Raw genomic sequence first — 27,947 nt, 5'->3', positions numbered from 1 at the left:
AATGTAATTGGATTATTTACTAGCAATGTGATTTCCTTCCTGAAAACCATTTTACACTCATCTCCGACAAGGCTCTAGAAAACCCTAGAAGCCAAGCAAAAAGTAGAGAAATTTACCATAATTATGTGTTTGAAAACAAAAATTTATTTGTGGGGAAAAAAAACCCAACCAAAAAAAACCCACACCAAAATACCAAAACCCAGATCTGGATTGTTGGGCCACCATCACTCAAGTTGAAGAGAAAAATCAGCGATGGGCCTGCTAGTCACAGGTGCCTGGATTCTCCTCAAATCTTATAACTCGCCAGTTTTGGCCTTTTCGGACTTCCTATTCCCATCCAGCTTCCTGTGTGTAATTACTTCACACAGCCATTTCCGAGCCATTTCTTAGCAGTAAATCTGTTACTTCCTTCTTTGTGCTGACCCTGAGTAACTTCGCTCCTAATGACCTGGACAAATACCAGTGGACTTTGGAATTTCAAGTGTTGCCAATAATCAGATTTGTCTTTCCTTATACACAAGCATCCATGAAATTCAAGACTACTTGTGCTGTAGTCCAATGCAAACATCTCAGGTCTTCCTCTAAGATAAGGTAAAGGCACTGTGAAGAGGGAGAGTTTCAAACAGAGCTGACGTACAAAGACAGATTACGAAGCAAGACAACTGCACTCTATCACAACAAAATGACCTTAAATTAGTTTTATGAGAATGAACTTTGACAATAACGAAAGATAAAAAGGTGTTTGATCACTCAGAACATCTTTTCAATCTACTGAATGTAAATGGTTACTAAAATACGAAAGAATAAGCAAGCAAATATTTCAGCTTGGAAGGCAGATGAATGTATCTGTAGATGAAGGAAATTCAGATTGGAAGGTTAGCCATTACTGGAAAAATACACAGCAGCTGATGCACTTCTTTCTGCAAGTGTTAAAAATTTGTATCTTACGAACTTAACTAGTTAATCACCCGAAACTTGCATTACTAAGCATTTCTTTTATCTGCTTACACCTTGTAAGCCATTTTGCACAACACATAAATACTAAATTATTCTACAAAATTCTACAATAAGTTTCACATTTGAAATGTTCAGTTATAACATTATAATATTCTATATTGTTACAATCACTCATCTCATATTCAGAAGAATCACACTTTACAAACAGACAGAAATTATGTCCATCAGTCTGATGCATGTTTTAAGGGGTGAGTTTAGATAGCCAGCTATGAAACTTTGGTCCAAGAACATGAAAGAAGAAATATAGCCCATTCTGCAGCAGAGAGAAGTGTCACAGGCTCTTTAAATTTAAAAATAGGATATAGATGTGTGTTATTAAGGAACCTAGCCACTCTCAGAATCTAAGTACATACACAGATACTGTTTCAACATCTAACAGCCTTGAAGTTCCTGAACAAATACAGCGAGCGGGCAGAGCTAAATTTCCTTCCCAAAATAATTGCGAGTAACATCGAACATTTCAAAGCATGGTACAAAAGCGCCGCACACTCCCACTATTTAACAAGTGTTGGAGCTGACCCACAGCAGGAACCCCCGTGAGCTGCTGTTACTCATCAGTCTGGCAGAAAACTAGGTCAGTAGCCCCACAAACACACTGCTTAAATTTCTGCCAGGTTAGTGACTTAAAGCTGCTTAATGAGGGGTTCAGGATGAGTACAAGGGAGAGGAAGGAATACATAGCTAGGAGCAGGAGAGAAGCTGGAAGAGAGAGCTATCCTAATGGATTGCTGCTGTAGAAGGATGACTAAATCATCAGCTCCAGGAACTGCAGTCTCCTGCCTGGTTCCTGAAGACCCTTGCCAGAATGCGACAAATAACTGGGGACAAGTAAGAAAAGAACTGTAAGTACTCCTCTGCCTCTTCCTACCTCAAAGGGCACCTACTGACCAAACCTCAGCTATCATTACTTGCAGACATTTCCTAAAAAGCAACCCTGTGCAAAAAACAAATCCTGTATTCACAGTTATGTATTTATATGGCATCTTTAAAACCACATTAAATACCAAATCCACAGAGAAATTATTTCTATTTGCCCTGAAATGAAAAGGGGGGGGGGAAAGGGGGGAGAAAGAGAGAAATGTATTTCTGTATAAAACTGATCTACCTAAAAGAAGTGCAGCTAGAATTGTACATTAAACCTTTTGGTACAGAGTAACAGACTATCTGAAGTAAAAATGAACCCGTTCTACCAACACAAACTGCCCACTAAAAAAATGGCATGAATGGTGAAGGTGTAACACCATTTGCAAATCACAGTGTTAGCACTGATCCTGACAAGGACCATTCTCCAGCAAATTAATGACAAGTGAAAATTAACCTTTGCTTCCAGTTAGCTGCCTAGCTTACATACCAGTCCTGAAGTTTTCACTTTGCCCTACCTGCTACAAGAGCATCAGAAATAGAGATTATATTTCTCAACCACTGAAATGCAGAGACTCTGTCACACCAGATGACTATCTGTAGCTGAAAGGATTTAAAATATTTTCTAGCTATGATGCACTGCTTTGGTGTATATTCAATGAACGCCGCTCAGCTGCAGCTGTTACGAATGACAAAGATAGGTAACTCATTCATGAAAGGGTAAGTTACACAGAATTGTTCAAAAATTGACTATCTAGTCTTATCTAAAACATGAGCCATGTCAAGTCAGAAAAAAATTAACATTATTTCTTTCAGTGGTATATATTAGCTCTGAATCCAACTGTTTTCTGTGGGATAATGGCTTGCTTTTAATGAAATCATAAAGAAATCACAGTAAATAGTTAAGGATTAGGAAAACAAGGCAAGATATCTATTATTGTTTATGAAGAATATTTAAAGAGGTCCAGAAGAATTAGTCTGCATGCTTCAGTAGCCATTTTGGGGGGTGGGGTGGGTAGGTAGAATCTACCTTCAAAAGTAATTTCTCTCAGCTTCACAAAACTTTTGAAACTGTATCATACCCATAATCACTGTAAACCCTGTAAAAATAGGCAAGTAAGTTATAGTAATAAATACTGTTAAATATTTGATCTTGAAGTTAGCTTCAATTGCACACCTAAAAACTTCCAGAGACTGTTTGTAAAGATGTACTGACATAACCTAAAGCCAGTAAGGATAATACTAGACAATAAACTGAAGTTTGTGATAACTGAATATTTGAAAGCAACAAGAATACACGAGATACTGAAATTTAAGTTCTTCTGAAATTTCCCTTAAAACACAGTTGTTTCTTTCTGCTGTGTTTCTCCCTTATACCTATCCAAGACAGTTACCTACCTGTGCCTCCTGTTCTTTTCAGACGATGATATGGACTGAACAGGGACCTGGGAGGCCTACATAATCCATGCATGAGAGTCACAACAGAACTTTTTGATCTGCTAACAAGTCTGTTCTCAGTCAGGTTTTTGCCTAGGGTGTGGAGGGTGGGAGCAGATTTGGAGGTGGAGAGGACTGTAGTTTTGTTGTTGTTTTAAATACAGTATTTCAGCCATACCAAGAGTGGTCAGCATACCCAGTTTCTAAATGAGCTTGACTTTAACTGAAGTGACCTTGCCTCCCCAGCCTTGCTAGTAATACTTGAGAGGAGGATCTGTGAATCTCTTCCAAGTTCTTGATAAGCAAAACCATAGTAGCAATTATTAGAAGATGCTATGACAATCACACATTTTAGTCACCTTATAGACAAAAGCAGAAAGCTCTACAAGCTTCCAGGGCTGCAGTATCGGATTATGAAGACAAACCCAGCCAGTACTTCAGAAAACCCGATCTGGCCTTCTGGCTGGCTGCCACAAAATCTTTACTTCATTTAAATTCTGCTCCAATTCTACTCTCTATTGTTTCATTGCTTTAGGGAGCTTTCACTTCAAAATGAGGGCACCTCTGCCAATCTAGCCCTGCCTCTGTAAATAATTTACTGGTTACATGATTTCATCATAAGCAGTGACTGGAACTGCAGCATCAGGGAGTTTAAAACACGAGTGTCAAAACGTCCACTTACCAGAATCCCCCCCAACAGCCAGAGCCCTATCAGTGGCCCTTAGGCAATGTCTGGCAGACCCGGAGCAGGTCTCTGCTTGCTGCGGGAACCATCAAGATGGGGATGAAACTCCCCTCCAAGAAGGGTAACTACTTCAACACAGCCACTGTAAGCTTGAAATGGAGTACACTAATAAAGCAAGGAGAAAGAGCACTCTAGATCGATTCCCCTGTGTCTTTGAGCCAGTCTCTCATATTCCGTTTTAGATTCATCATGTCTCATGCTCAGAGAAAACAGCCTCAGGTCAATTAAGAAACATCAAACCTCTTGCTGGCTCCCTCGGAAAACCAAAATACCTCATGCACGCTCTTAAAAATATGGAGGGGGCAAGGAGGTACCTCATCCACACCAGCCAGCTGCACCCCTTCACCTGCATAAGCCATTAAAAACCGTACCATTGTCTTCACAAGAGGAATGATGACAAGAAAAGTTTTAATCCTCCTGTAAAGGCCTTTAGAGAAATCTTTCGTATGCAAAACTAGTTGTCAGACACAGTTTGTGTCACAGGGGCAGTCCCAGAGAGAGAACGCAAAAATCTCTCTCCACGGGGCCATAAGGTTTTGTCATTTGAAAGCATGACTGTAAAACTCGGAGCATGTGCGGCTCTGAAGAAGTTTATGCTCTGCACGAAGATGTGTAATGTGTGAATGGATCCATAAAAAACACTCATCTGGATACAAGTCCTTCTGCGTACAGAGCAGAAAGCAAGACGGAGCAGTCACTAGAATACCGCCCTCCACAGCCGGCAACTTCCTTGAGAAGCATCAGGAGTGGGCACAAGCTGCAGAATAGCAGTGATGTGAATTCCCCATCATTGGGTAATGGAGTGCTTACTGATCTTCTTCATAAAATTTTTGCTAGGAGTTACAGATTTCTCCCTGCAAACTCCATGAAATTATTTTACTGAGTACTGTATTTTTTTTTTTTAATTTATTAACAATGTTACAAAACAAATTCAAGCAGAAGGAAAGTTTTCATCAAAATTGCAAAACAATGGAAGACATGATGGCAATTCAGGTCAAATAGGTTATAAATATTTGCATTAACACACTAGGTCTGATTTGTCATTGGCTTTTTATCATGATTGGGTTTTGTTAAACTGGCCACCACCACAAGTATTCCTGTTCTACTTTATCTTCACATTATTTCAGCTCAGGATGTTCATCTACATAACCTGAAATTCAAGTTTTAGGACCTCTTCTAAACTAATTGCATTGTTAACCATTTTTTCAATGTTAGTCAATTAAGAACAGCATTGAGGGACAGTTGGGTTGACATTATTTATATTTACTTAGTTTTAATTTAAATTGAGAGGGGAGGGAATAATTACATTTATTATAACCAAGCCTGGAACTCTGCCTGTAATTAAGGATCTGACACATCTTAGAAGAACTCTATTTTCGGTTGCTTAAGACATTTGCCAAACTATCAGTGCGGTCACAGATTTCATATAGCAAGTGTTTTTCTACTATTTTACTTAGAAGTGAAAAACAGATTCTGTTAAAATGATGCTGTCATACCTGAGAGGAAGACTAGAAAAAATAACTTGTGAAGTCCACATTAAAATACTTTCTGAAAGTATTCTGTTGACAAATTCTAAAACTGGAAGAAGCTGAATTTAAGATGTGGCAGACAGGCTGCCTCATACCAAGGGTGTGGCTTTTGGTCGGTTTGCGGCTAGCTCTTTTTTTCTCTTGGGGAAGTGGAAGGGGAATAGAGGGAGGATTGCTCATTTTCTTGACAAAGTACCAAAATTATAGGCCTCTGAAAAACTTCAGAAGAGGTTGTTAGTTTGGAAACTCAATTTTTCACAGACCAGCAGCACTGGACATGCTCTACAGCCTCTCTAGGACACCGGATTGTTGTACATGCTGCTTCCATAGGCAGGTAAAAATGTGCTCAGCTGCTTGACAAGTGAGCTGAGGTGAACTTGCCTTCAGTTCTTCCTCCAGCAGCCAAGCACCTACTCTGGTAAAACTGGAACTAAAAGCACAACTCTCTCCTAAGCTCCTTGCTCTTGCCAGGAAAGCACACAAAATAGGAAGAAACCAAAATACTAAGAATGCTAATACGTGAAAAGCAGAGAGAAGACAGAACACAGGCCAGTGCAGAAAGCAGCAGTGGTGCCACTGCTCAGAGAAGCAGACAAAAGCAAAGGAGGTCAAAACCAAATGAAAAGATCAAAAGCCAGGGAGAAGATACAACTGAAACAGAGAAAAGAGAGACTGGAAATGCTTGTAGTCTCCAATAAAGAGCAACTCTGCTTTGTAGAAGCAGCTTTTTTTCTTTTCTCTTTTTTTTTTTTTTTTTTTTTGCTTACCCTCCAGGTACCTGGCATTTATTCTATGATTCTGGTCACAATGTTGTGCTTCGGAAAACATATTATTGTAGTAAGAAATAGTAGGAAATAAACTGCCAGGTTCAAAGCATAGAGCAAGAGATTTTTCTCTTTTTAATGACATCTTGTTTTCAATATATAAAGTTTTGGATTTGGGCTTGGGGCTTTTTTTTTTTTTTTTAAATTAATTGCTTCCATATCCTTATTGCAGGAGGCCTCACCAGGGTATCTGGATGCAAGACAGTCTGTAAGACTGATTTTTCAGTATTTTCTCTCTTCTTCCTTAGGACTCTCTGTAGTCTTTTTCCTGGTAATTAGTGGAGTCAAATCTCAAAATTTTAAGAACATCACTAAATGCTCCTCTAATTCATCCAAAGATACTGATAAGATACGAAATGTGGCGTAAGGAGAGTCAGCATTACAGAAGAAGGTGCAACATTTCTAGGGAGAAAGTCTTCACAAACGTATACAGACTCCAAAGTTTCCAGCAATGCACATTTACGGAACCAAAGACGACGAGAAACAATTTCCAAGTTAAAACTAAAAATCACTTCTTATGCTACAGGATGAAATCATTTGGGCAGAACTGGGGATACAAAAATTATCCAGTGGCTACAGGACAAGCCTACAAGTGCAGAACTCAACCAGTATTCCACCAAAGACAACCAAAGACGATCAAAAGCAAGCCACTCTCTTTTGTGCCTCAATCTCCCATCACAAAAATGAGTAGATAACACAGCCCTATCTCACCAGGATATATTCCCTGCCTCTTTTCTGGCACTCAGAATAATACAGACTAAGAACTCTATTATAATTTAGCATTTGTGAGGATAGCAGTAGCAGGGAATATTTGTTTCAAAGAAAACAAAAGCTTACAGATGTTTCCTTAAAGAAAGTGCCCATCCCTGGCAAGGCTTAATCTTTCACATGAGAAAGGACTACGTGAAGTTCTCATATTTAACGGGAACAGAGAGATTGCAATGCTTCAGATGTCTGGTGTTAAGAGACAACTCAGCTACTTCAATGGCTAGCTTACATTTGTATTCAGAGAATTACATCAAACAACAAAAATGTGAAGATAAAATGTATTTTTAATTAATATATTGGTCCTCTGCAGAATGTTCTGTGTTTGGTATCAAACAAAGCTACATACAAGGGAAGCAGAGCTGAGAGAAGGAACGTGTTCATACTATGGCAGAAACAGGTGATTACGCACAAACTGTGTGCATGTGTCAGGCTAACAGCAAAAGTCAACTACTAAGAAATCTAGAAAGACTTTAAGCAGAAAACAATTCCTCTCTGTCCAACCTTTTCCAGCGACTAACTTAAATTTGATTTTTTTTCCCCCATATGTTTAAAGAGGTCTTTATTATATAGCTCTTGTGAGGAGGATTCATTCTTCACACTAGTCTAGTGCGTAGAGCTTCAGCCATTCAGCCACAGAGGAAAATTAGGAAGGAAAAAAGTTTATCTCCAATTATGTTATCAGCATTCTTGCACCTCACTAGCATTTCTTGTGCTTCCAAGCAGTAAATTATTGAAATAACCTTTTCTGTTACAAATCTCTTATCTTTTCATGTATAAACTACTATAGCATACATTCTACTTTCATCCACTGTTCATCTGTATGCCACAACAGATTTCAATACTTTTAATTCTGCTGTAATTTTTCATTAATACAATTTGAAATCTGCACCTAGTTAGCATGTTTCTCCCACAGAAAAGAAACTATAGTTCAGCGTCCGTGGTCCATCCGTAATGGTTTTAATATGGCAATAGTGTAAGGTCTGGGAACTAGCTTATTTCAATTCAGGAATTTAATAACACTACATCTTCCTTTTTGGAACTTGGATGCTAAAAGTTCCAACTGTCCAAAGAGGACTTAAAATGTTGTCTCCTAATTCCAAAGTCACTAATTTTAAGACCATAATCATCCTGCCCTCTCTCACACACAATAAGCCTTAAGAAAACTTACAAAGCTCACTATTAGCAAAAATAACGGCTATTACAAATAGGGAGAGAATGGAAATCAGTTGATTACAAGGAAAAAAAAAAAAAAAAAAGCCACAACTACCTTAAAGTTTCATCATAGTATATATAACTTAAAATTCAGCAAACTGCACTGAGAAACTGGCAATATCTGAGTAAACCCATTTAATCCATTTTTATTGATTCTCAGATAGTAGCCCACTAGATTCCCTCACACTAAACTCACTACTTGAGATGTGAAAAATGAATAGCTTCAGAAAAGAAGAAAACAGAAAATGCTCTTAGGGTTTCATATGCTTGTTTAAGTGTCCTTGATGTCTAGGAGTTCCTTAAAATCTACAGGGAAGGCAGGGCTCGGAGTAATTTTACGTATACTAGTATTAGACACCAAAACATTCCAGCAACATAATTGGATAATGCTAAGGCTCAAATTACCTCTGCTCTCTCCTACACAGGCAGAGCAGGCACTTGGAGAACATTTGACAGAAGAGAGGAAAAGTAGTTTAAAAAACATAAAGGAAACACACAAAGATGAAAAAAGGAAATAAGAGTAATGAAATTTCAGCAATGTGTTCATGTCCCTACACTTCGTTTTTCTTGCAATAAAAGACCAAGGATACTCACTGTTGAAAGAAAAGGAAAAAAGAAAAGGTTACATCGGGAATGTTCTAGTTCACTGCTGCTTCTAAGAAATGCAGTGAAAGCATGTCAGAGTACAGACACTTGGATTTGCTCATTTAGACATAGATACAGTTTAAGATTAGAAATGTACTTTCATCTAAAATAAGGAACATCCACCATGTGCCTACCAAATAAGCACCACATTTTTGTTGAATTATTAAAACATATTCACATAGTTGGGCAATTGTACACACTACCAAAAAAACCTATTTAGTCATTTGTTCAGCTGTCTTAGCTGTTTATTAAACTTCACAGGGGCAGCCCAACCAAACAGACAAAGAAGATGAGTAGATGATACAAAACAACAGATATTTGGAACCTGTGGCCTGGCTGGGGTAACAAATCGAAGAAACTGAGAGGTCAGGAATGACTCTAAAAAATTCAGTTTAACTAAGCAGAATTCAAACAGCAGTTAGGTAAAACTCAAGGTAAAACACTCCAAAATACACTTCAAATGAAAATGTTTTTTCTTTTGAACTACTTGTATAGAATTGAAACAGCAGTTAACAGTGGTAAGAAATTAATAAACGCATTTCTAAACCTTCTGAAAACAAAATTTCATTTAAAAATTGGTATCTCTAATAGTTGTATGTTTTGCAATAAAATCACCACTTTTCACAACCTTTCTCCATAAGTGTAGTTTTAATAAGTACAATGCTTTCACAACCAGCTTTCAATTATGAGATGTCTCAAAAAACCATCAGTTTGGGATAGCAATGAAAGAAACCCAGAATAGTGAAGCGGACGACAACGCACCAGGAGCCAGCAAACCAGAGATCTGTTCCTCTTTGCGGGTGGCATGCTAAGCAACAGCGAGATACTTCACCTCACTGTGGTCCTCCTTCCATCCATTGTCTATACAGTTTGTAAGCACTCTGATGTTTTTCCTCATTACAATCACAGTTAGGCCTCAATGCTTTTTTTCGTTTTTGTTTTAAACACCTGTACTGCAATAATCAGTGGCGTGCACTGCACAAGTTCTCAAAACACAACTGGTGTCTCAGAACAGAAAATCCAGGGAATGAGAGCTGTCTCCAGCTCCCAAGAAACAGCAACATTTATGGCAACTTAGACAATCGCTTAGAGGGGAAAAGCAGCTATTTTTAAGTATTTTGCTTAGTGGCTGCACTTGAGGGAGGCTCCCATTTCCTTTCTTCGTCTTATGTAGCAGCCGTAACTACTATTTCCTTTTCCCTCAGCTGCTTTTACAAAATATCTGGGCTTGCAGCTCGCAACAACGCACGGTCTTCAATACTGTCACAGGTTCAAAGCAAAAGCCGAATACTGCTTCCAAACCAACTTCTGCCCTGGAGGGCAGCAGGCAACTTTACCTTTGAATGCATCTATTTCTGTTCCGCACAGAAATAGCAAGCCTGAATTAGGTAAGGCCCTGAACATGAACCAGCAGGCCAGGCAGAGGATCCAGACTTAAGCTGCTGGTGTTTAATGCTGCTAGTGCTCCCACTAGTAAGTGCAAAGGGAATGCAGCTCTCGCACAACCATATTTTGATTGTGCTGCTTAAGCACTGCTACTTGGTGTGATCATTTGCACTTGAAACAATTTAACTCAAGCACAGGAATCTGTAGAGACAGACAGCACTGTATGATTTGTCAGCTCCAGATAACCAAAAGCAAATATTTGGTGGATCATTAAAGAGGAATTTAAGACCTTCTCTCTAGGAGTATCATTGCTAAAGACCTAGTTAACTCTGACTCTAGTTTAATTCTGTTTATTTTAAAGTTATGAGAGGTTTATTAATGTATGCTAAGTTTTCTGCACTCCTTAACAGAACTGGATAAATGCTACCACATGCCAGGTATGGGACATGAGAGAGGAACTCTTATCTTTTTTCCTCAAACGGAGACATTTGAGATGAGGACAGTCTTTGTATTCACATTTGTATACATTTTGTGAATAAAAACCGGAAGGATAGGAAGGGCAGAGCAAGCAAAGGCTACAGCAGTTCTAAGCTAACTTCCAAAGCCTGATCTCATCAGTCTTGCACAATACAACGCTAATCATAAAGATGAGAATTCAAAATAATTCTGTCAGCACTACAAGGAAAGGTATCCGCTATCACACTAATGACTAGATACACATCTCCAAGAGAGCATGATGACTTTCTTTTTGAACTGTCACACCCTCCCTCCCCCCCATACAGTAGCTGACAACACCGAGAATAATTTTCGTTTTCTTCTACACATAGTGAAAAAATATATCACCAGCTTGCCTTTCGAAAGTCGTCAAACCCTCTAACAAAACGCACTATAGGAGAAATAGTTTGGAAATCTGTAGCATGGAACCTGTATATTCCCCAAGGACTGGAATAGCCGCTCACACCATTTTACCCTAACTGCCCCCCTCCCCAAATCCTAACCAAAGCTTCATATGATTCTTCCGAAAGCATTATTTAAATATATATCTGAAATCGCTTCCTTAATTACTCACTCAAGCTCATGCATGTTTAAAAGCAGTTTAGTAGATGAGCCACCTCTCATGGGCTATACTGGGCCAAGTTGATGTAGGCAATGACTGCCCTATACTGCCTCTAATCTCACCCCACTGCATTTCCCCCAGAACGAATTATACATTCACAGAGGATCTGTCACCTGTCAGTCAAGATTCTCAGAGTTTGTGTTCTGCAAGGCAATAAAAGTAGAAATATAAAAGAGCCCCACTTTTAGAAAGCATACCAGAAGAGCTGGGGAAGCTAAGCATTCCTTTAGGGAAGAATAAACTTCAGGATTTTGCACTTCCTTTATGCATCCCAGTTGATCTGAGCACTTATCAAAGATCTCTTTTTAGTAACGTAATACAACTTGTTTCTTTTCATTAAAGCAAAGAAATGCATAAAACAGCAATGTTCAAGTTTAAATAAAAATGTCTTTTTACAATAACTGAAACAAGGGAATAAGTGAAAATGAAGAACCACCTCCAAATTGGGGGATATAGCATCCAAGACAAGAGAGAAGCGGGAAAGTCTGCAACTGCAAAAGTCTATTCTCTGCAAGAACTTGAAACTACCCCTTTTTCCACCAAAAGAGGCAGAGATCCTGCAGAGAAAAATACTTTAGAAAAACTGTCACAATTATACACAAAGCAGCTGAATTAAGGTCAGACAGATAGTTACAATAATGACCTTTTTTTTTTTTTTATATGACTGATTTCATGTTTGTTTTTAATGCTCTGCTTTTAGGTAATTCTGGTTTTGCTAGTGAAAACAGAACTACAGAATGATGCTCATCCTCTGCTAAACACAACATTTGAAGCTTCCCTTCCGTAAGCACTCCACTTGAATCTTAAACTGCAGAGGGATTATCATCTCCTGCTCAAGCAGAACAATTGACAAGGGAGAAGGAATGATGTCCACAAAGCCAGATAAGATAAAATATGAAATTACAGTGGGAATGTACTGTACATCAAATATTCTGCAGCAACTTTCCATGTGCACGCTCACAACTTCTTTCCAAGAGCTATCTTACACTTATTGCAGCTAAGGAGCATGCACACAGGCAACCAAAGCAAAGCAGTTGGCAAACTATTTAGTTTCCATCTGAACTGATCCTGTTCCTTTAAATCTCTTTGTTCATGAGTTCTTAACATATATCCTCAAGCTGTCAAAGTGCATCTCACTGCTTGTGCCTCCTGTGCTATCTGCTACTCAGTGTTTGTCTTAACATCACCAAGAAAACTTGAAAATACCTTTCCACGCTTTCCTCCATAGCTCCACCATTTTTCCCCTCAGCAGTCCTCCCCAGCTGATTCTGGTAGTGTCTACAAAGAAATCAAGTTAATGAATCCAACAGAACTAATTAAACTGGGCTCATCTTGTGCTACATCACACTTTACCTTTGCATTTTGATATGCCTTAGGAGTAGACACATTCCCCTTTAAAAAAAAAAAAAAAAAAAAAAGCCCTTTCCTTGGAAACCTTGTTTGAAAAAGTCAAAACTCACTCTACTACTCTTCAATTACGGGAGAGAGAGGAGTCTCTAATAGTGTTTCCTCATACTTTTTGCTATAAAAGTGTACTTCAAACTTCCTCCCACCTCAGCTAGATAACAAGCTTTTCCTTCAATCAAATATAATTAACTGTACAGCACTTCATTAAACCACTTCTTTCAAAAGCCACCACCCCTATGAAATGAGAAGAAACGAAAGGATGCTATCTGGATTGCAGAATGCTCAAGTCAAGACCCTTAACTCTAGGAAGGGTATTGCTGGTGATTGCAGTGAGCTCTTGAGTTGCCTTTCCTGTGCCCACCACAGCACATTCTTTAGCTGCAAGGTCACTTTTAAGAAGGTGATTAGCCTTCCTTGTTTGGTACAGGATGAATGATGCTCTCGTGCCTGTCTAGACTGAAACTTGATGGAATGCAGTTACCTCTGCACCTTGGATTCCCACACCTCACGGAAGTGAAGCAAGCCCCGGTGTTATCAATTAAGCACTGAAACTAACTGCTTTATTTAATTGCCACAAAGGAATTTACTATCATATTCCATTGCATACGTCATCCTCATTTGTTATTATATATTTCAGCTACAAGTAATAACTGTTTGTATGTGGCATTCCTAGATTATTTTAAACTATTTAGTTGCAATTATACGTTGAAAGCACATGTCAGCAACATAAAGGTAAATTCATTACCTGCTTATTCTAACCATCCTAAAAAAGGCTAAGAAAACCAAGGGCGGAGAAGGATGGGCAAATCTAGGAAAAGAATCAAGACGCAAATACCTTGTCCTGTAATAACAATGGTAAACATCCAGCCAGGATGTCTAGTTTTATCTGGAGAAGCAAGGACACTGCAATAGGCTTACTTCTGAGTGTTTCCTGGTAGTCTCACTAAAATGCCTGATCTCCAAAATCTGTATCAAGTTCAAAGAACTAACTGTAGATTTGTATAAATGAATAAAGTATTCACAACACTGGAATACTAAAAAGGCTGGTGGGATTACAGCAGCATCTTGTCGAATAAGCATTTGAAAATAGAATATAACTGTACTGAACTTCATTGTCCCTGGTTTTCAGCTTATAGCATGAACACAAAAATATGTGAAAAAGCAACGTTGAAAGGCTCATAACTGGCATCACTTCAGCACAGAAATGGAAAAGTGACATTTAAATTTCCATTTAAATACTGAACATTCACATAAATTTTCCTTTTCCCCTCAGTAATCAGATACAGAAGATGAGTTAGCTGATGCAGTAAGAAGTTTAGTATTTAGAATTATCTTGATTAACTTCAATTAGAATCCTGGCTAAAGGCTGTTGACGTCTTTTGTTTGGTTTTTATTTTGCATTATATGCATAATCATACTGCAGGAAGACTGAAAGTGATATATAACAGCATCATTAAACATACATCCGATCTTGGTGTCTGAAAACTATGGATTTAACTACATTTTGAGATTTCAAGTTGGCAGAAAAGATACCATATGCACGACAAATACATGAAACCTGCCACCAAAGAGGAGCCGTATCTCTTCTTGTAGAAGTAAAGCAATATTAAAACATAGGTACTATTTGTAATAATCCATAGCCATTCAATCACTTAAATTAAGCATTACCTAAGACACTGCACCGATTTTCACAAATATTTAACAACAATTTTATGGAAGATTAATCCTAACCAAATACCAGGAGATAAAGTCATAAAAAGGATTGAGATTCTATGCAAATTCTTATTTCCGTTAGTACAACTGTGGATTATTCAGATTCTTTGTATAAAAATATGCTCAGTAAAGTTTTGCATTATTTGCCACATAAAAACATTTTTAAAAGTTAAAATTTTAGTTTTCATCTGTTTCTTTACACTCCCAGCAGTTCAAACAAAAACCTGTTGCTGCTATTTTAATGGGTACTAGCTACGCAACAGTGTAGTTCAGACACAATTCTGGGGGACATATTCTGGATTTACTGACAATTCCAGATGCTTTCTCACTCAGCTAGTCCAAGCTTCTTTCTGTAACAGGACATACATAGAAGGAGTAAGAGTATAACACACATCGCCCTGTATGCTACACACAGTTCACCATTCTTCCCAATTGGTCCCCCAGTTTTTAATGAGAATCTTCATTAACTGTGGAGCTTTTTGACTTTTCCGCCCATCTTCTTCCCTGGCTACTGGATCGCCAATTCCGTTCACAGTTTTGTTTACACCATGTTAAAAGCCCATTCTTTATTCCTCTGCATGCCTTATTATGTTCTCAGCTCAGCTCTTTCGTTACTAACCCTTCTCCCACCTTCCAAAACCAGTCGAGAAAATCAAGTTGTTGTCCATGATACTACTTTGACAATATCTGCCTCCTTTTGCAGACCTTCACTTGGTTCAAGATGAAGGACTTTGTTTTGATGACTGCTTCAAAGTACACCACATCCAAATAGCTGCTTTCACATTTAACTCTTCCATTCCTCAGCAGGACCCAATTCAACATCCCTTTTACTGCATTTGCTCTTGAATACTTCTAGATTTCCTCAGTGAAGTGACTTCTGCTCAGAATATGCTTGCCAGTCTCATATATTATGGCATTGCTTATTATTCAAGTGTCTTAGGACCTCACTGCTTTTTTTTTTCCCCTGCACACGGGAAAGGGAGAAGAAAATATTCTTGCATTCTCAGAGTGAAACCATGAAGCTGTTTGAGTTATTACATTATTATTGTATCACTAGTCTTCCTTATTTTACACACCTTCTCCCCATTTTTTAACTTCATTTACTACGTTGTGTCATATTTGGACTGCATATTCCTGTGCCCAAAGGCCACATCTTCAATTTTAAGTAGCGTTATATAGTCTGCATACAGATTAGTAAAATAACAATTAGGGTTTTATTTGTTTTGCACACAAACATTCTATTCCACTACCTCTTAAAATAAGGGAAGCTAAATTTGCTGACAGCTTCATTAACGGTACTAACTTCTCTGACAGGAAACAATAGAAGCAAAGAAAGTCTCTCTATTTGCCATTTAAGATATTTCTAAGTTCGTACTGAAAAATTCAGGAAAAAAATATTTACTGGATTTTAAATTCTTAGCTAAAACAATGTTAAACAACTGTGGCCAAATAATTGTGTTCTGCTGCAACAGCATTAACTACTACAGACTAAATTTAACTAAAATTTAATTAGGCCAGATTCATCTTAGTATAACTAAAAGAGAAATTATTTAACAGATCCTGGTAGAGTCTGGATGTAATTAATAAGTGTAAAGTTTACCAGTCACACAAAATAAGCTGTTTATAAGGACTTTTTGGAAATTAGGAACACCAAGCAGACAGCTAATTTGCTAATATTAAAATACTGGGTTTTAGCAGTGAGGCAGATTGGTATGCTTGAATTCTGGTAACATAGTGAGTACATAAGGATATATACGCATACAGACACACACACGCACACATATATATATGTATTAAAAGTTATCTTATCTTCACTGTATCTATGCAATACACACTAGAATCAGGGATTTGCATATGTTCTATATAAAAAAGTTTACAGAGAGATCCCAATACTGCTGCAGTGGGCATGAGAAATGATTTACCCTAATTTAAGTGGAAATAAACTGTTTCCACATCTTTTTTTTCCACTCATTTAGATTCACGGAGTCATTCATCCCAGCCTGCAAAGCAGAGTAAGAATAGCACAGAGGGCTGGAACAAGTTCTTCCACTTCTCAGCCGAGTCCTACTCAAATACCAGCAGCAAGCCCTGCAAGACAGGAGTGTGCGCCCTGACCCAGCGCTTGTCTCCTGTTACAGCTGGCAGAGCCCAGGCTTGTGTGGCTATTTCAATCATGGCAGCTGCTCCGGCTACAGCTCCCTGGCCTGGGCCATTACAGCTAGAAATAAAGGAAAAGAACTTTAAACATGCAAACAGAAGAAACCGACACCGTGGTGGCATCCAGACAAACTTCATTACAGGGTTCCTTTTATCCTTCTCTGATTGCAACTGGAATTATTTTAACACAGAAAGATTGTTCTTGGGCTCCGTGCCTGCTTTGCATATATATGGCGGTGCCACAGTGTAACTAAAAAGATAGGTACTACAATTTTCCTACTACAATCTTAGTTTTTCTCAGCTTACTATATTGGCTCTACTTATCATTCGTATCTCAGGCAGCTGAATATAATGAAAATTTATATTTAAAAACGAGTAATTATAAAAAAAACTCTTCTTCAGCTAAGAAGGTCCCTTGTCTGCAAATAAATATAGAAAAATAATTTCTAGGTTTTAGCTTCTAAACAAATAAAAGGATTGGCAAAGTTCACAGCATATAGCATGTATCTACAGCGTATAGTATACCTGCACCAAGATTTTTGCAACTTAGAAGGTATAGGACACAAAGCCCCCCCAACTACATCAGCCTTACTGAGTTCTCTCTGAAGGATAGCATCAGAAGGAAGGGTTAATTTTCAAGTAAGTTCAGCAACAAACTAACTACAACAGAACCACTCCATCACTAACAAAAGCAAACATTTTTTAGCAGTGGGCAACTAAACATACCCCTGTAAGATCATTTATTTAGTACAATCATTACTACAGAAAATAGCTTGAACAGTAACACCACCCATTATTCTTCCCGATATATGTTTGTCAAGTCTAACAAATTTCAGAATAGCAAGGGATTGTGGATTAGCTTAAATTCTTGGAAAACCTAATTAAGGTTCTCTAATATGGATAGTCAAGGAGTTTTGTTCCAAGCATCTGTACCCATGCTGCTTTGGTTGCAGAAATAAAACATTTTATTTTTAACAGAAACCAAGCCAAACTGAGTAAGTCAGATAAGGCAAAAGCAAGAACAGTAAAGCATGTTTAGTCAGTCGTTCTTGTCACTGAACTGCATTAAAGCTTCTCACACCAGGTGAACCTGACCTTTGTGACTTATGCAGAGGGAAATGTACTTCACACCAAGAATGACAAGTTTGGCAGATGACACTGCCAACGCCCGATACTTTTATATTAATTAAGTGCTGCATTCTCTAATGTATAAATTAAGGAGCCCAATTAACATACATGGCCTATGATTATACTTTCAGTCATCCCACTCCGAGAGAAAAAAAGCACCTCTTACCCATATTTTCTTACAACCATCCTGCTTACAACTCAAAATACAAAAAGTACTTTTGGTTAAACGTAATAGTAATAGCTGCTGCGCGCTGCTGCTAGCATTACCTAGCCCACTTGCCAGTAACAGTCAGTACCGCAGCTCAGAGGTTCTCTATACCCCGAGCTGTGTCATTGTCTGCCATTTACTCCATTGAGGTGACAGTACGTGCCTTTCAATTGCTCCTGCTTAACACAAATAATAAAACTATTTTTCATGCACTTCACAGGTTCAAGCAAGTGTAATACATAAGAAAAACATTCAAAGGGACCACAGCAAAAGCATAAATTACAGTACCGTTGAAAAAAGATCATAACGAAGTTTAATGTGTGGGATATCTGAACTAAAGCTAAGTGTATACACAGGATAATCAATCAAATCCACTTTTGAAAGTGAGAAAAACAATGCATACCATAAACTGCAAGTTACTCATACACACTGTGAAGTCCTAAATGAATAATAGCCATTCAGTAAAGTGATTTGGGCATTGTTTTGGAAGTTTAGTTAAAAAAATTGCCTACCACATTGTCTCAGAAACACAAGTTGTTCCACAAGCTGCAGTCTAATTGCCTATAAACATGCCCTTTCTCCCACACTTCTTACCCAGCTCTCACCCCCCACACAAAAGGGATCCCCAGTTCTCCCCTAGATCTCCTAAGGCATGCCGAGTGAACAGAAGACAAAATATACTGTGCTTAGTCCAGAACGGTGTATGCACCAACACGCTTGCCAGCATCCCTGCACTGACTGGGCAGCCAGTTTTAAGCAAAAAGAATTACCTGGGCTGAGTTCTGCTCCCCTTTCGCCTTAGGAAACTTCTACCTTGGAACTGTCTCCTCTATTCAGTTCCTAATTTTCATGAAAACAGTAGCAAATTAATCTCTTGAGACTTTTACCATCTTTCACATATGATTGAAATTGGCCAGCAGATTCAGAAGTTAATGGTGGAGATGGAAGGGTTCGGAGATGGCAATGACAGTCTTCTGTGTCCGCAGTGCCTATTTTTCCCTCCCTCTCTCACAGAAATACGAAACAAAAGAGAAAATACGAAGTAGTGAGAGCTGCAGAAGGTAGACACCTTCAGAGTTCAAAACAAAAAATGTGATTTGATGCAAACCCAAGAAGGCAATTGACAGAACTGACACACCCCAATGACTTGGAATAAAATGCCATCACCACCCAAACACCTTGTGGTTTCCAAACTTACGAGACTGAGGGAGAGGGAGGAGGGTAAAGGCATTATCTAAATGACTAGGTCTCTCATTCATTCTCACAAGAGAGAACAGAAATCTTCAAAACTGCTACCTACAACTACGCTTTCTTTCTCTCCCCCAGCGCAAAAACTCCGGTCCACCACAAAACTGCAGGCACTCATTCTCCAAACAAGTCTGACAAATATAAGACACCATCTCTGCCTGGCTGTCTAACGCACCTCGGTTCTCATCCCACTGCAAACCAGATTGAATCCTTCATGCTTTCCAATCTCTCCTGTCCTGCTAGCCTTTCCTCCTCCTGCTCACACACCCAGACTGACCTCTCCTATCAGGTTCCACTCCTGCTGCTCAGCCCAGCTCCCAGCTCTGCAATTAACAGACCCCTCCAGTCAGGAAGGCACCATCAGAAATCAAAATTTTAGGGAGAGCATAAGTTTTCAAAAACAGTTTTTTAAAACTGCAAAAATTTCATTTTAAAACTGCAAAAATTTCATTTTAAAACATTGATAGTCAGTTCAAGCTTCCCATCTTAATTACTGCAGCCAAGTTTGAGACACCAGGCTTCAACATATGAACTCATCAAGACTGATGTTCCCTGGCAATTGTCTGTGTGCATACTCCACGCTATATGTTCAGACGGATTGCCACATATAAATTAAGGCATATCTTAAACAATCTTGCATTAGAATAGAAGGGGGAAAAAAACCTACTACTGTTGCATTATGAAAAACATGATAATTAAGCACTGTAACAGGACAGACTACGTAGACAGGCTGTGAAATCCCTCTTCACTGGAGATTTGAGAGATGTTAGACAAACATTGCTATCTATACTTAACGCAACCAGACCATGGAGGAAACAGAAGAGAAGTCACTTCCAGCCTTACACTTACGTGAACTTATGGGGGCAGGGCACAAAACACCCCAACACACCAAAACCAAACAAACCCCAGAGAAAATCAGTTTGAGTACTGAAACCTTGGTGTTTTGGAGAACAGTTCTTCTATTTCACTTAATTTTAAATTCAAATTCAAGCAGTGAGCAGTTCCACTGAGTCTACAAGCTTAATAAAATGAGTACTTAAAACTGCCTGTAAGCTATGCACAGATTCCTGTCCTACCCAACATAAAGCATCACCAAGCCTGTTTTGTTCAGGGCATAAACATTTTGTTCCAAACAAAACTTTACACACCACTTACACACAGCCCTGGCTGGGAAAGTTAGGTTCTGTTCAGAAAATGACAGCACACATTCATGGCAGCCAGGCTGAGTCCAAACACAATATAGCTCCAGTGACAGTAAGCCACGCGCTCTATTGTTAGGAATAAAACATTTCTGAAGAACCTAGCATACCAACTTTCTCAAACCTCTGGTGAGAAGGGCAGAGGAAGGTGCCAAGGAAACAATGCCACTGACTATACAGACTACTGAGAAATACTTAATGGAATATAAAAAGGCAGGGGTGACAACAATGTAAAAGTCAACAAATTATTTTTATAGAGAAGTTTGTAATACATGCTAGAGAGGTGTCATCAAAACCACCACCTTATACAAAGTTCACCATAAGAATAATTATAAGAAATACAGTTACGCTTCCCTCTTTGTCCAGGGTGAAGTGAGGTTTGCCTTCCTTCATCAGAGAAGGACAGGCAGGCAATTTAGCCAACCTTTTACACATGGTTCCTCTGAGGGTAAAACCATTCATACTGAAGTGAGGTATCTGTGTAATATCTCACGGCTTGAAATTTGGCCTCCTCGGCCATCAGAGGAGTGCAGCTTCCATTTCCTCACAGGCTATGCCTACACCACACAGTGCAGTACAGAAATACTGAAGTTTGTTTGGAAACTGGAAGCAGCTTAGCTGAAATATCACAGAGGTTCATACTGGCTGATTTATCTAATGGAAAAAAGGCTCTTCTCAGCAGAGCAAATGGCTCTGTGCAGAATCCTGTGCGTGCACAGCTACACTGTTTCTTTACACAACTAGACAGTTAATGAAGCCCTAGTCTGGCGTACAGGCTGCACTTGTACGTGTGGTTATCCATCAAGCATACCAGTCGTGCCCCTCAAGCAAACAGTCTGTTTCCATCTGCTAGGCTGATATTTCTGAGACAGCTCCCAAGTCAAACAGAAAAATAAAATTTAATTTTTAGATTACATCTGAATGAGTCATAAACAATAGGTATAGCTCTAGTAAAGAAGTAGAAAGTGGGGTGCAGATAGGTTTTTAAAAAAAAAAAATCTGTTTAATACACGAGATACATAGAGTCAGTTACTAATTCAAAACACTGAATTAGAACCGAGTTGAAAAGCCAAAGGAGGCTTTTCCTCATGTCACACAATTCATATTTCAAACGAATTATGTTGAGACACTAAAGTAACTAACTGGCAAGACAGAATTGGATAAAGATGCTTCAGTTCATTCATTTTACTTAATAATTAAAATGATCATTAAAAAAAAATACTTCAATCTCTATCCAATTCCATTCACACTGAAAAACTGCATCCCTGTTGAACCTCACAGATACAGACTCCCAAAGATAAAAGAATATTCTGTTTGCTTTAATATTCGCTTTATACCTTCCGCAAATAATTTACACATTAGACAATGGAATGCTGTCTACCCTGGATATGTATAAAGAAGGAAAAGTGGTTTAGTATTGCATATCACAGAAGGCAAGCAAGTGAAATGAGGAGAGATTATATCTTTAATATCAGGTCCATATGAACACCCAAACAAAACTCTTTAGCAATATTGGGGAACAGCTCAAAGGTTCACCAACCACCTCTTCAGGTACAACCCTCACGATTAACGCATTCAAATCCTCTAAAATATAAGGGTGTATAAATATCTATGAAGATTTAGAAAGAGGTATTTCAAATCATCAGAGAAACAAAGTGGCACAAACCATTTTTTTCCAATACAACATTTTAAACCCCTCCAATTTTTACCTAAGACTAGTATCGGTAAAATGTCCTTACTGTAGCATTTCTCTTTACAAGGACTAATATATGATTTAAATACAGAGTTACCAGATACCTGTTAAGATCTGGATTTTATGGAGAAGGCCAGTAATATTTTCCCCTTAATAATCAGCAAATAATTCTGAATCTAGAGCTAGTTCTTTATTATATCTCCAGTTACAAAGGTGAAGGAAGAATTACCTTCTTTCTTCATTCATATTCCAGATTATGAGTGAAACTGTCATCTACAGCCCCACTGTACGATTTTTTTTGTCACTGTCTTTATCACCTTTACATCTTTCCTTTCCTGCCCATACTACGCCCAGGTCTTTGCGGAGCTCTCCCCAAGGAGGTCCAGATATTCTCCTCCAGACAGAAACTTACAAACCTGTTATGAAAATACTTTCCCTCTGATGTCATGATTTTGCATTTATAAACACTCAATTCTATACACTGCTGAGATATAGTATCCATTCACTAATCAGAAGTAAGAATTAATAAGGGTTTTCAAAGCTACAAAGGCAGCATTTGCACTCTGATGGGAGCATACAGTTCATACTTCGGGGGAGGGGAAGAGAAGAAAGAGTGTTGGCTCTTTCATGAACATAAAAGGGCAGAATTACACATTAGTGTAGCTTCCCCATGTATAGACATTTTTTTCTGAAATGCAGTGTAAACTTAAAATCAACCGTTAGTTACTCTAACTAAAGCTCAAATCAGCCGTGTAATTACTTTCACAGAGGATTATGGCCAAGGTTTTTTAAAATGTGGATTGGTAAAATTTCACAATTAAGAAATAAATCACAATGGGAAAATAGGTTCCTATTCACAAAACAACCAAACAAGCTGGCATTGTTAATGCCCTTTCAACAAGGCAAAACCAGAACTAAAATACTGGGAATGCTGTTGCCAGGTCAGGACCGAGGTGAATTGGCAAAACCGTGCAAATGAGCTCGTACCACACCTGCCCAGCCCTTGGCCTGGTTCAAATCCGTACTTGCTCCTTCAGTAACCCTTCTCCCTCATCACGGCAGAGAAATTACCAACTCACTGAAGTTTTCACAAAGGGGAAAAAAAAGCCTACACTTTTTAAAAATTATATTTGAAAGAAAAGTTGAGACGCTGGGCATTCTTGGTTCATACGTGCTTTAATATCAAGACTTTTGACCTTCAGAAGTCCCTGCTTCCACAAAAAAAAGAAGAAAAAAAAAAAAAAGAAAAACACTCCTCAGAAACTACCACAGAGAGACGCTGCACACATCAATCTAAAATAATGGCAGCCAAAGGTCAGGATGATATAGGCAACATCAATCTTTTCATTTCAATACCTTCCTGAAAGAGACCTCTTAAAAAGCAGAAGCGAGAAAATCAGGGACTATCCCGTCAGAGCAATGAAGAAACTGCCTAAACATATATAATTTACAGGACTTTCCTAATAATTACACAAAGTACCTTCAACTTTGACAAATAATTCAATTTTAAGACCTCACTGAAATGTAATATGGAAACTACCATCAGCTTGTTGGATCATCTCAGCAAGATATAGCAATTTTCTTACAAGGATTCATTTATGAATTATACATGTCAGATTACAAAATAACACTAAAAAAAGCAAGCACTGCAAATTGGATCCCAATTAGTAAAAAAGACACCAAAGTCCTAGGAGTCTTCCAAACCTGCTGGAAAAGGCATACAACAAGAAGAATTGCTATTAGTGCCTAACAATGCTGGGTAACACTCAGAAGGCTCCAACATGCTAATCTGTCACCATGACAGAAAACCAAAGGATGCCAGACCAATACACATCTCTCTTCCAGTATCACGGCCAAACATCCTAAATATCTGACACTGAGCTTCTGAGCAAAATTAAAAATAGGTCTAGAGTGTCCAAAAATATGAATAAGGATGCTCATAGCATATATGCTTCCAACTTCTTGTTTTAAAAAAAAAAAAAAAAAGTACTCTTTAAGATCTTTCAGCATTCCTCAACGGTGTTTTGTGTTACTGTTCTACAACCACAAGCACCAACAGAAATGGCTAAATTTTTGCTTCAGATCTCTCCTCCAACAAAAAAAATATACATTACGGTAAGTCTGTTATAAAACTGCAGCACATGTTTAAGGCCCCTAAAAGCACCGATGCTGATAAAATTAAAAATGGCTGTGCCCAAAGATCCCACAGCAGAACAGGCACAGCTCTGCTGACGATTAAAATATATATTAAAAATTCCTGCATTACCTTACAAAGGGCGAGGTATGCAAAACAAAAAGATTATATATTTTTCCAAAATTGAAATAAGTTATTAGACAAGAGAAGCAGATCTAGGCAAAGCATACATCTTGAATGCAGGTCGAGTTCATTTACACAATAAAGCAGATTTTATTCTCCGAGACGCTTAACGCATCGCGATTTCAAAACTTTATCAGGCTTCGCCGCTGAAATAGATGCACACCACTTTTTAAGGAGACACAGATGTGCCCAAATACCAGCGGACCCCACCCCCCTTCCCTCTGCCAAAATGGCTAGTTCGTTACACCCACTGGCTACTTACCAGCCGCAGTGCTGAGCAGCAGGGTGGCACTGGAGAGCAAGAGCACCAGCACAAGGTGCTGCAGTGAGGCAGTCATACCTGGGGAGGCCGAGGATCGAGGCAGGAGGAGGAAAAAAAGAAAAAAAGAAAAAAAAAAAAAGGGAAAAACCCCGACGAGAGGAATTTCCTCCTTCTTTCGCACAGCCTTCCTCAACTCTCTCGGTTTACAATCCCGTCTGGCAGGGCAAATGGCAGATGAGAGGAGCCGTCTTCGCTCTTACTCCATTACACCCGCCCGCCTTCATGTCTCGGGAGCCGGCCCCGCTCCGCGGCCGCTGGGGAAGCGCCTGCTTCTGCCTCCCAGCCCCGAGGCATCTCCCCCCGCCGAGGCAGGGCTCCCGGCGCGCTGGGACCAAGCTTATTTCCTACGCGGCTCCAGCAGAGCGAGGGAGCAGCGCGGCGAAGGAAGCATGTCCAGCCTACAGCAATGTCACTCAGCGCAGCCCCGCGGGCCGCCCGCGGCGCGGGCAACGGGCGCTACGGGCTCGCGGCGCAGCCGCCTCCCATCCCGCTCAAGGTCTCTCCCGTCTCGCCGCCCCTCCGCGCTGCCTCACGCTCCCGGGAAGGCGGCGGCGATCCCCTCAGTCCCTCCGCGGCGAGGCGCGGCCCCCGCTGCTCTCACGCCGAGGGCTGCGGCCGCCTCTCGGCCCATCTGTCTCCCCCGCCGGGCGGGCTCCACCGCGCACCCCCGGCCCCCCGCCCCCCCCTCCGCAGCAGCGACGCCACCCCCGGCCACCCCGACGAAGGTGGGGCCCGGAGCGCGGGGCGGCGGGAGGCGAGGCCCCTCCTCGGCGGCCCCAGCCGCGCAGGCACCCGGCTCCCCTCCGCGGGCGAGTGCGCGGCGGAGGCCCGTCCCCGCGCCGGGGGAAGGCGCTCCCCCTCCTCCGCCTCCCTCCCCGAGTTTCCACAGCGCCGGGCAGCCCGCGGCCCGGCCCGGCCTCCTCCCTCGGCTCTCCGCTCGCCGCCGGGGGCCGAGCGAGGCGCAGCTCGCCCGGGGAACGGCTCAGCCCCGCCGCGCCGCCGGCGAGGGGCAGCGCCGCTCCGCGCCGCTCCGCCTCCTTCCCGTGACCGCCGCCGGCTGCGGGCGGGAGCCGGGAGCCGAGGGCCGGAGGTCCTCCGCCACCCCGCCGCGGCTCGCGCCCCCTCCCGCCCGCCCCAACGGCACCAACGGCTCGGCCGCCTCCAGACACAAAGGGGAGCCGCTCCGGCTGCCAGCCCCGGCGCCCGGCCCGCCGCGCCGCGCCCCCGCCGCCCAGGCCACGCCCCGCGCCCGCCGTCGGTGGCGGGGCCGGGCGCCGCCCCGCCCCCTCCCCGCCGCGCCCCGGACCATAGAGGTGGGCCTCCAGGTAGGTAGAGAGGGGCCCTCTCGGGCAGGAGGCGGGGCGAGCGGGGGGCGACCCGCCCCGCCATGTTGCGGGAGGGGGCGGCGGCCCGCTGGGCAGCCCCGGTGCCGGCTGGGCCGGCGGGGGCGGTGGCGGCGGGGCACGGGGCACCGTCAGGAGGGGCAGCGCTGGGCGCAAGGGGTGGCTGTGTGCGCTAGGCCCGGGCCTCGCCCCGCCCGGCACGGGGGAAGGCTCCCGCCAGACTTTCCAGGGAAGGCCGCGGGCGGCAAGGGGCCACCCCCGGGCAGAACGTCTGCGGGCCCGTCAGCGGGGAGGCGTGAGCTCCAGCATCGCAAAACCGCGCTCAATGAAAAAAATCTTCTGCAGGCTCTGAGATTGCATCAGCTTTGAACTCCATGGCCTTTCTTTCAAAAACCCCGAAGCTTCTGCCTCGTCCTCTGCTTCAAGCCCCTGTTGTCACGGTCCCTGTTGAGCCTCACTCCAAGCACTGGCCGTACTACCTACTCCTCTCTCCCTTAGTCCACCGCCCCTGCGTTACGGGAGCTTCCCAGGCAAGTCCACCCAGCTCGTACGGCTTCAGCCACCTGACTCTCCCAAGCAAAACCATCGTCTGCCTCTTAAATTAAAGAGATTTTCTGATTTCAAAACAAAGTCAACCCACTGAGCTGTTTGTATGCTTTAACCTTTGTTATATTGCACAGCACCAAAGAGATAATTGAGGCCAGCAGCTGATGGGAGAACTGTGACTGGAATGTAGTGTCTGATGTTCTGGCCTAGCAAGGCTCTTTCAAACAAGTTTTACTGGGCGTAGCATAGAAAAAGGTTTTTAAAAACATCCTGCACACAGAAGGCGCCTTCATATCCGGGCTTCTGCAAAGGGTCGATTATGGGAAATGCTTCCCTGTGCCTAAATTCCTACACTGGTTTCAAGAATGGGGTACAAGGAATACAGATTCAGAAATCCAATTCCGCACCTCAAACTATTAAATGCTACTACCTAAAATGGTGTAGTTGCAAGTCAGAGTTACGATTTTAATGATAGTAAAAGGCTTCTGCGTAACTCCATTCCTCTTCACAAGCTGTAACAGGTGAAATAGATGTAATCCAATTCTTGCATCATCAAGAGAATTATGAAGTAAATTCTAACAGGATTTTTATCATTGTGATGCTTCAGCCAGAGACATCACTTGACATTCCTAGGGTCAAGCTGAGTTTATATGGCTCATAGTTATAAAAATGTTTTAAAAGTTTGTTACAATAGCTTTACTTCCAATCTATGCAGATCTAACATGGATATTGGTGAGAGACAATAAAATATAGGATCCCAGATTGTAATTTGTATTGCCACTTTCCAGAACTGCAACCACACGTTAACCACAGTATCCTTCCTGTTATTTGTGGAATGCGAACTGTCAAGAAATAACCTTTAGAAGCAAAAAAAAAAACTCACCAAAAAAACCCCAACAACAAACAGAATAGTTTTACTTCCAAGAGAGGGAAAAAAAAAAAAACCAACACTGAGTATTTTTTGTGGGCCCAAAATCCTGTGTTCTTTTCTGGTTCAGCAAGGACACTGAACTATGCAACATACCTTCCACCCAGCTGTACCTACCAATAAAAGAAGTGAGATCTACTTTGTTCACTGAAAACAAGAAGCTAACTGTGTGGGTTGCACAGCACTTTCACTGTTTA

General features: G+C 40.9%; 1 protein-coding gene across 1 annotated transcript in view; it reads right to left on the bottom strand.

The window, feature by feature from the left end:
* BMPR2 (bone morphogenetic protein receptor type 2) overlaps positions 1-25,946 on the bottom strand; it is a 112,789-nt gene extending 86,843 nt beyond the window's left edge. Inside the window, exon 1 of the mRNA XM_082311795.1 lies at positions 24,874-25,946. Within this exon, the coding sequence (XP_082167921.1) occupies positions 24,874-24,949 (76 nt within the window). The 5' untranslated portion in view covers positions 24,950-25,946. The remainder of the gene's footprint in view (positions 1-24,873) is intronic.
* Between the last annotated feature and the right edge of the window lie 2,001 nt (positions 25,947-27,947).

This window comes from Platalea leucorodia (genome assembly GCF_965183815.1).
Source record: "Platalea leucorodia genome assembly, chromosome: 5".
NCBI classification, from domain to species: Eukaryota; Metazoa; Chordata; class Aves; order Pelecaniformes; family Threskiornithidae; genus Platalea; species Platalea leucorodia.
This window is presented reverse-complemented; position numbering and strand designations above follow the sequence as displayed.